This window comes from Glycine max, chromosome 14 (assembly GCF_000004515.6).
Source record: "Glycine max cultivar Williams 82 chromosome 14, Glycine_max_v4.0, whole genome shotgun sequence".
Taxonomy (NCBI): domain Eukaryota; kingdom Viridiplantae; phylum Streptophyta; class Magnoliopsida; order Fabales; family Fabaceae; genus Glycine; species Glycine max.
In genome coordinates, this window is record NC_038250.2 from 36,943,540 (window position 1) to 36,953,302 (window position 9,763).

Here is a 9,763-nt window from a genome sequence, read left to right on the forward strand (position 1 = left end):
ATCCTTGAGTGAAGCGCTTGAAAGATTTCGTAGTTTGCTACAGAAGACACTGACTCATGGATTCTCTGAGCCCATTCAGTTGAACATTTTCATTGATAGTTTAAGACCGTAGTCCAAGCAATTGTTGGATGGAGCTAGTGATCATGCTATTTTGCGTGATAAAACTCATGTTCCCACCAAAAAAAGCCTGTTAGTGCTTTCTTCACAAGATGCACTATTGGCACAAAACAAGTTGCTAGCTAAACAGCTGGAATCACTCATAGAGACACTTAGTAAGCTGCCAACACAGTTACAAGCGGCTCAACCTTCCCATTTAGCAGTTATGCAGGTTGGACGTTGCAGTATATATGGAGGAGCACATGAATCTGGCCGTTGCATACCCCTAGATGATGCTGCAAAGGAAGTGAATTATATAGGAAATCAAAACAGACAAGGATTCCATGCAGGCGGTTTTTCAGGTTACCAGCAAGGTGCAAATTTCAATCAAAATCAAGGCAAGGATGGAGGTCACATCCAGGGAATCAGTTCAATAAACACCAAAGAGGACCATCCAACAAACCTCAGAATCAAGGGCCTAGCTTGCATGAGAGGACCACTAAGCTGGAAGAGACTTTGGCTCAGTTCATGCAAGTTTCAATGTCTAACCATAAGAGCACTGAGTCAGCTATCAAGAACTTGGAGATTCAAGTGGGATAGCTAGCTAGGCAAATAGCTGAGAATTCTTTTGGAGCTTTTGGAGCTAATACAGAGAAAAATCCCAAAGAAGAATGTAAGGTTGTCATGACTAGAAGCAAGAGGGAGACCATGGTGGAAGATGAAAGTAGGACTAGTGGGGAAAAGGAGTTAGAAGCTGAGGGAGAAAAAGAAAAGGAGGAAGATCAGATGAGGGAGAAAAAAATAAGTGAAGAGGAAGAAGAAAAGAATGAGAAAAATGAAAAAAGAGAAAATGAGGAAGAGAAAAAGACTCGAAGTGAGTTGGCAAGGGAAAAGAAGAAGGAGGTTGTTCCATGTATAGGGAAGGAAGCACCATATCCCTTGGTGCCATCTAGGAAGGACAAGGAACGACACTTTGCTCGTTTCCTTGATATCTTCAAGAAATTGGAGATAACTATCCCATTTGGAGAAGCCTTGCACCAGATGCCACTCTACTCCAAATTTCTTAAAGATCTGCTGACCAAGAAGGGCAAATATATGCACAACGGTAATATTCTGGTGGAGGGAAATTGTAGTGCTGTTATTCAGAGGATACTTCCTCCAAAATACAAGGATCCAGGGAGTGTCACAATCCCTTGCTTAATTGGTGCTGTGTCAGTTGGAAAAGCCCTTATTGACTTAGGGGCTAGCATTAATTTGATGCCTCTATCCATGTGCAGAAGGATTGGAGAGCTGGAAATCATGCCAACAAGAATGACATTTTAGCTGGCGGATCGCTCAATTACAAGGCCATATGGCATAGTGGAAGATGTGTTGGTAAAAATGCATCAATTTACTTTCCCTACAGATTTTGTGATAATGGATATTGAAGAGGACTCTAAAATCCCGCTGATTTTAGGCCATTCGTTCATGTTGATAGCCAACTGTGTGGTTGATATGGGGAAAGGTAATCTTCAAATGAGTGTGGATGACCAGAAGGTTACATTCAATTTGTTTGAAGCCATGAAGCATCCAAGTGACCACAAGGTCTATTTTTAGGTAGAAAAGGTTGAACATAAGGTAGACATGGTAGCTAGAGCCATGGTGCTACAATCCTCACTGGAAAAAGCACTGACTAATACTATGGAGTGTATGACAATGGAGGAAGAAAAAGAATTGCAGAACTGTTTGGAAGAATTAGAGGGTTTAGAAGAAAATCCTTTTGAAAAAGTTGTATTTGAAGAATTGAAGAAGGACATTCCGGCAGAAAAGGCCAAAGTGGAGTTAAAAACTCTTCTAGAGCATTTGAAGTATGTGTTCTTGGGAAAAAATGAAGCAAGTCTAGTGATCATCAGCAATTCTTTAAGAAAGGAGGAGCATTCTTAGCTAGTGGAAGTTCTGAAGAAACATAAGGCAGACATTTCTGATCTCAAAGGAATCATCCCTTCTTACTGCATGCAAAAGATCAACATGGAAGTTGATTATAAGCCTGTAAGACAACCGCAAAGAAGATTGAATCCAGTTTTGAAGGAAAAAGTGTGAAAGGAAGTACTAAAACTGCTAGAAGTAGGTCTCATTTATCCTATTTCAGACAGTGCATGGGTTAGCCTTGTACAGGTGGTTCCAAAAAAAGGAGGCATAACGGTCACTAGGTGGAGGATGTGTATCGATTATAGAAAATTAAATGATGCTACCATAAAGGATCATTACCCACTTCCATTCATGGATCAAATGCTTGAAAGGTTGGCTGGACAATCATTTTATTTCTTTTTAGATGGATACTCTGGATACAATCAGATTGCTATGGACCCAAATGATTAAGAAAAGACAACATTCACCCGTCCTTTTGGTGTGTTTGCTTATAGACGAATGCCCTTCTGTCTTTGCAACGCTCCTGCAACTTTTCAGAGATGCATGATGGCAATATTTCCTGACATGGTGGAGAAATGTATCAAAGTGTTTATGGACGACTTCTCTGTCTTTGGCTCATCTTTTGATTACTGTCTAGCAAATCTAGAGCGAGTCTTGCAACGATGCAAAGAGACAAATTTGGTGCTTAATTGGGAAAAATGTCATTTTATGGTTCAAGAAGGAATTGTGTTGTGCCACAAAATCTCTGTGAGAGGGATTGAAGTAGATAAAGCTAAAATTGATGTAATTGATAAGCTACCTCCTCTAGTGAATGTCAAGGGAGTGATAAGCTTTTTAGGGCATGCTGGGTTCTATAGGCGGTTTATAAAAGACTTTTCAAAGATTGCCAAACCACTCAATAATTTTCTTAATAAGGACGCTATGCTTTTATTCGATGAAGAGTGTTTGAAGGCATTCAACACTCTAAAGACTAGTCTAGTGTCTGCTCCCGTTATTACCGCACCAGATTGGAGCCAAGAATTTAAGCTCATGTGTGATGCAAGTGATTATGTTGTAGGTGCTGTATTAGGCCAAAGGAAAGGTAGAGTTTTCCATGCTATTTATTATGCCAGCAAAGTTTTAAATGATGCCCAGATGAATTATGCCACCCAGAGAAGGAAATGCTTGCAATTGTGTATGCTTTGGAAAAGTTCAGATCATACTTAGTGGGATTGAAAATTATTGTTTACACTGATCATGCAACCATTAAGTATTTGCTGAATAAAGCTGACTCCAAGCCTAGATTAATCAGGTGGATTTTATTACTTCAATAATTTGACCTAGTGATCCAAGACAAGAAAGGATCTGAAAATCATGTGGCTAACCACTTGTCAAGATTAGTCAATGAAGAGGTGATTGTGAAGGAGCTAGAGATAAGAGATGAATTTCCTGATGAATCACTATTTATTGTGAATGAAAGGCCATGGTTTGCTGATTTGGCCAACTTCAAGGCAGCTGGAATCATTCCAAAAGATTTGACTTGGCAGCAAAGGAAGAAATTCTTGCATGATGCCCACTTTTATGTCTGGGATGACCCACATTTGTTCAAAATTGGTGCTGACAACCTTTTGCGAAGGTGTGTAACAAAGGAAGAAGCAAGGAGCATATTGTGGCATTGCCATAATTCACCAAGCAGAGGTCATTACAGTGGAAACAAAATAGCAGCCAAAGTCCTCCAATCAGGATTCTTTTGGCCAACACTTTTCAAAGATGCTCATGAACATGCCACCCAATGTGATCAATGTCAAAGAATGGGAGGAATCTCTAGAAGAAATGAAATGCCCTTACAGAATATAATGGAAGTTGAAGTCTTTGACTGTTGGGGAATTGACTTTGTAGGTCCTCTTCCTCCATCTTTTGGCAATGAATATATCCTTGTGGCTGTGGATTATGTCTCCAAATGGGTTGAAGCAGTGGCTACCCCAAAGAAATATGCCAAAACTGTAGTAAAGTTGTTGAAGAAGAATATTTTTGCTTGCTTTGGGGTGCCAAGGGTCCTAATCAGTGATGGGGGCTCTCACTTTTGCAATAGTCAACTGCAAAAGGTGCTAGGCCATTATCATGTCACACACAAAGTAGCCTCACCATATCACCCATAAACAAATGGTCAAGCTGAAGTTTCCAACAGGGAACTAAAAAAGATCCTGGAGAAAACTGTGGCCTCCACTCGGAAGGATTGGTCAAGCAAGTTGGATGACACACTATGGGCTTATAGGACTGCCTTCAAAACCCCTATAGGCATGTCTCCATTTCAAATGGTTTATGGCAAAGCTTGCCACTTGCCAGTAGAAATAGAACATAAAGCATACTAGGCTTTGAAGTTTTTGAATTTTGATGAGACTCTATCAGGGTAAAAAAGAAAGTTGCAACTCTTGGAGCTGGAAGAGATGAGATTGAATGCTTATGAGTCTTCAAGACTGTACAAAGAAAAAATGAAAGCTTATCATGACCAGAAGCTGCTAAAGAAAGATTTCAGGCCAGGCCAACAAGTTATGCTATTCAACTCAAGACGGAAGTTGTTTCTAGGCAAGTTAAAGTCTAAATGGTCTGGAACATTAACAATCAAGGATGTCAAGCCTTATGGAGTAGTGGAATTATTTGACCCTCGGTCAGAAACTCCTGATAGAACATGGATAGTGAATGGCCATAGATTGAAGTTATACCATGGTGGGAACATTGAGAGATTAACCACCATTCTACAATCACAGGGCCCTTAGAGGTAACATACGTCAAGCTAGTGACATTAAAGAAGCACTTACTGGGAGGCAACCCAGCTTTTTCTTTATTTTCCGAATCATTATTTTCTGTTCATCATTGCATATAGTTAGGTTTCAACTTATTCAAGATTGCTAGAGTAAGATAGTCATAATGTTTTGTATGATAGAGGGGTTGGCAAAAGCTTCACTGAAGCATTGGATGAGGAAAGAACTTAGAAAAATTTCTAGTCATCCACTCACTCAACATGCCTCATGCGCTAAGCGAGACATACCCCATGCGCTGAGCGACTAGCATCTCTCACTAAGCGCGCCAACCCCCACCCATTGGTTGAAGGGGTCTCGCTAACCGAGACAATTGCGCTAAGCCCAAAAACCTCTCTGGAATTGCATTTAATGGAATAGGGCTAAGTGAGCCAGCTCACTGAGTGCGACATAGCGTCTCGCTAAGCGCATCTGTGCGCTAAGTGCATATGGCTCTTTGCCTGGACCCCCATGTCAATTGGGCTAAGTGGGTCATACTTGCTAAGCCCAAAACTCTCTCTGGAATGACATAGCGCTAAGTGAGACCATCTCGCTAAGCGCAACCCCACTATTGCATCTTGAGGCATTTAATCCACTAAGCCAACCATGTCCCACTTAGCAGAACTTGCAGACCAATCAGAGCTGCATAACTCGCTAAGCGCGCACCTGTGCGCTGAGCCCAAAACCTTCTCGGGTTTTCTAATTTCTGAATTGGGCTAAGCAAGTCTGTCCCGCTAAGCGCACAAGTTTGAATCCTGAAAAATTCAAACGTCACTGAATGCTCGCTTAGCGAGTCACTCGCGCTAAGCGAGTCAATCGAAACTGCCAAAAATAAAACATAACTGCCTTAGGCAGTTACTTTTGCACAAACATATAACCTCCACACTTTTATTCCTTGCAATCATTGGCATTTTCGCTGCACTATGCTTACATTTTCTAATTCACTGCTTCTTGCTTTTCAATTCTCTCACTTCTCTGCAATCCAAGTAAGTACCAATTTCTACCTTTTTAATTTTAGTTTTGAACCCTAGGGTAGAAGACACTTTACTTTCTCTGTGATTTTTGATTCTGTGTTGTTGTTGCTGTTGAGTAGTTAGCTGTTTGATTGTATGTTGTTAGGGCTTTATTTTAGCATATAATGTAGGTTGATTTCAGGGGCTTTGCTTAGATTTCCTATGCCTGAAAGTGGCTAAGGATTTGAGGCTTCAAAGCCCCAATTTTTTTTCTGAAAATTTCAATGTACTCGCTAAGCGCATTCATCCGTTTTGGATGAATTTCTGGGTTTTCAGATGAACACGCTAAGTGGGCCCTGCCCTGCTAAGCGAGTTCATCATTTTTGTTTAAATTTATGCATATATGTATGAACTTGCTAAGCCACTGCACTACGGCTTAACGAGCATTTAAATTTCAAGTTTTTAATTTCAGAGTTCGTATGAACTCGCTAAGCTGGCATGATGCGCTTAGCGAGTTTGTTTAGTTAGGTCTGAGTCATAGAGGCTTTTGGAATTCTAGTTGCGGCTAAGCGAGCCACGCTCGCTAAGCCACCATGCCTCTGAAGTCTGAATAAACCTGGGCTAAGTGAGTCTGTCTCGCTAAGCCCAAGGCAATTTAGTTTTGTTGAATTTTGTTCATGCGCTAAGCGAGTCATGCTCGCTAAGCGCAATTTCTTCTTTATTTTAGAATTGGGCTTAGTGAGCCTGCTTGCTAAGCCATTTATGTTCCAGTAGTTAAGTCACGCTAAGCGCCCACTGGCGCTAAGCGCATTTAGTGTGTCGCACTAAGCGAGTCTATCTCGTTAAGCACAATTAGCTCTCTGTTGGAGAATAAGGCTTAGCGAGCCATGCTCTCTTAGCCACTGTGTTGTTTTAGCTAAGCGAGGGTGTCTCGCTTAGCCAGAGTTTGTATTTTTAGTAGTCGCACTAAGCGCGCCCTATGCACTAAGCATATTGGTGCACTAAGCATATCTGTCTCGCTAAGTGCCCATTCCTTTTTGCTGTTTTATTTTCTTGATTTCAGTCTTCAATAAAACCTATCTAACTTTCTTTCTTGTGATTCTTTTGATGCAGATGGCCTCCAGAAAGAGGAAATCATCCACATCCCGACCTCAAGAACCCTATGATACGACTAGATTTGTTTCCGACGTCTCTTGGGAGAGGTACGAGCAAAATGTACATTCCAAGAATATCCTCCCCAAGAGGAATGTGGATTTGTACGTGACACAGTATGACGAGTTCCGGAAGGAGCTTGAGAGGAGGAGATGGCATAAAGCCTTGACCAGGCAGTCTAATGGTCACATTGATGTGGCACTAGTCCAGGAATTTTATGCAAACTTATTTGATCTTGAAGACAAGTACCCCAGGCAAGTCAGAGTGTGGGGCAAGCTTATAAAGTTCGATGCTGAGACGCTTAACACATTCATGGAGACCCCGATGGTTTTGGAGCCAGGGGAGCGGTACTCCACATATTCCAGGTTCTGCCATGCTCATCCAGACCCATAGGAGCTTGCATTAAAGCTCTGCATCCCAGGGTGAGGATTCGTTCTGAATGCTGAGGGTGTACCTTGGAAGCTTCTGAGGAAGGACCTCACTACATTAGCTCAGACCTGGAGTGTCTTGTCTTATTCTAACCTTGCCCCCACCTCTCATACATTTGATCTTAATATGGACATTACGAGGTTTGTGTATGGGTTGGTGAGGAAGATGGACATGGACTTGGGCTCCATCATCTCAGGCCAGATCTCACTGATGGCCTAGTCAAACTCCTCTGGGCTTGGCTTCCTTGCTTTGATCACTGCCTTGTGCATCGCTAGAGGAGTAGTCCCTGACTCTCTCATATTTGAGTCTCTGAACTTGGATGATGCCACGATCACCTTTCCGGGGACCCACAAGACTTGGGCTTGGGGACCCTCTGATACCTCTACCTCTGCTCCAGCTTCTACCTCAGCACCAGCACCACCACCAGCTCCTATTCCTGCACTTCCAGCACTCACAGCACCCTCCGGCCCCTCCGCTTAGAGCTTAGACTTCTTGGTGCTGATACTATAGAGCCTTCACCAAGGCTTATGCTTGGTGATGCAGAGCATTCACGACTTGGCTCAGCATCGGCCCATCATCAGAATGGAGGATTTCATGGCCCAGGTGGCCTGGCCAGGAGTCCAGCCTTCTCTTACGGGGGAGGTGAGGCTCCTACAGCTCAGGAGGCGACACCAGAGGAGACTCTAGAGGTTACGCTTGTCGCCACGCCTTTGGATTCCACTGAGGAGGGAGACGACACGGCAGACACTGATTACGTCGTAGACATGGCAGCAACGCAGAGCACCTGGGACCCATGGCCCACATCAGCACAGGATATTCCGACGCTAGCTCAGGATGCCCCCTCCACTCCTCAGGATGATCCAACACCGGCGCAAGAGGATTGAAGACAGGATCTTATTTATTTTCTTGCTATTTAGATATATATTTTTTTTAATTTTAGTTTTAGTTTTAGTTATTTATTACTTGCATAATTCTATAGTTTTTGGAACAACTTACAGTTTTTTAAACTTTATGCAATGGTTTGATTTTTGAAACATGTTTTGGTTTAAATTTTTGGTGTTTGTTGATTGGTTTGAAATTGGATTGATTGCGTGAATTGAGTGAATTTTGATGTTAGATCACATGCCTAGAATAAGTATGCGGTAGTTAGAAGAGAAAGAACATGAATTAGGGGTGTCAGTGAAAATGTTAGTTTGTTTGACAGGAAAGTAGTGAAGGAAATCATTGGCTATAACCCGGTGAGTTGTGTGAACTTAAATTGTGAGAGAATGACTAGCATCAAGTACCGATTTTTGCATGAATATCTAAATACTGAATGAATGCATGATTTGGAAATGATGAAGGCCATGATTGATTGATTTAGCCACTTGGCCAAATAGCCTTACCCTGTTCATGAATGATGAAACCCTTGCACCCATGTTGAGCTTTAATTGGATTGAATGAGTTGAACCCTAAGCCTGATTGAAATTGTAATCTCCATTTACCTTTCCTTAGGTTATAGGAGAGCATTGTGGTTCAAGTCAAATTTGTCCCAAATTTGGGGGAGTGTATTGGATGATGTTGATTGCAAGTAAGGTAAGCAACAGCCACAGAAAATTGTATAAAGAAGCAGTAATCATAAACTGCTAAAATAAAAAAAATAAAAAAGAGAAGAAAATGAAGGTTTCAAGAATAAGTAAAGCTTTCTGTGTGTTGTTGCTTGAGCTAAGTGTCTTTTATACTTGTGGCATATCAATAGAAGTTGGGAATTAAAGGGAAAAGGTGATCTAAGGATGAATGCTCTCCTAGAACCTAAGTTTTGCATCCTAGAAAAACCATGAATTGTTTGTAGCCTAGCCCCATTACAAGCCAAGAAAGTCCTTCAGATTCAATTTGTGTGTTTGTGATTGTATGGCATGAGATGAAATGCAAAAGTTGAGACTTGTGTTGGTGGTTGATTTGAAGAATCACCTTAAACACTTGTGCTTTTGAGAGAAATAGTGGCCGTGAGGATTGAGCTCGATGAACCTTCCTTGATACCTGTCTTGCTTGCTAACTTATTTCATTTGTGCTGCTTAAGGAACATGTTCATATCATTCAAATACTGCATATCTTGTGAAAGGTTGTTGGTTGAAGTATTGCTAATTACCTTTGTTCATGCGATTGAATAATTTGGAACAAACACAATTTTGGTCAACCACTGTGAATTCTGTCACTTGAGGACAAGTAAACTGCTATATCTTTGCTTGAGGAAAAGCAAAATTGTAAATTTGGGGGAGTTTGTTAGTCGTTATTCATGAGTTAGTTTTATGTTGAATATTTGCAAGGAAATAGCGCCTTACCTCCAATTTATGGTTCTTTTTGTTGGAATTGTACAAATTTTTATGTTTAGTGTGATTTTATAGAGTAGATACTCCCATTCTATGAATTAATGTTGAATTCGACTCAGTTTCAGGCCAAAGATGAGAA

The 9,763-nt window shown here is 41.3% G+C and overlaps 1 protein-coding gene across 1 annotated transcript; it reads left to right on the forward strand.

The window, feature by feature from the left end:
• The first annotated feature begins 804 nt into the window (after positions 1-804).
• Positions 805-1,419, forward strand: LOC102662960 (uncharacterized). Its single transcript, XM_006596764.1, has 2 exons — positions 805-901; positions 1,016-1,419. The coding sequence occupies exons 1-2, from the start codon at positions 805-807 to the stop codon at positions 1,417-1,419; spliced, it is 501 nt and encodes a 166-aa protein (XP_006596827.1).
• The last annotated feature ends 8,344 nt before the right edge of the window (positions 1,420-9,763 follow it).

What these genes read in the sequence shown, in the direction of transcription:
- LOC102662960 (XM_006596764.1), top strand. Translation starts at nt 805, where the DNA reads ATGGTGGAAGATGAAAGTAGGACTAGTGGGGAAAAGGAGTTAGAAGCT. An exon ending in GATGAGGGAGAAAAAAATAA is followed by an intron (nt 902 to 1,015) that starts GTGAAGAGGAAG and finishes TTCCATGTATAG; the next exon opens with GGAAGGAAGCACCATATCCC.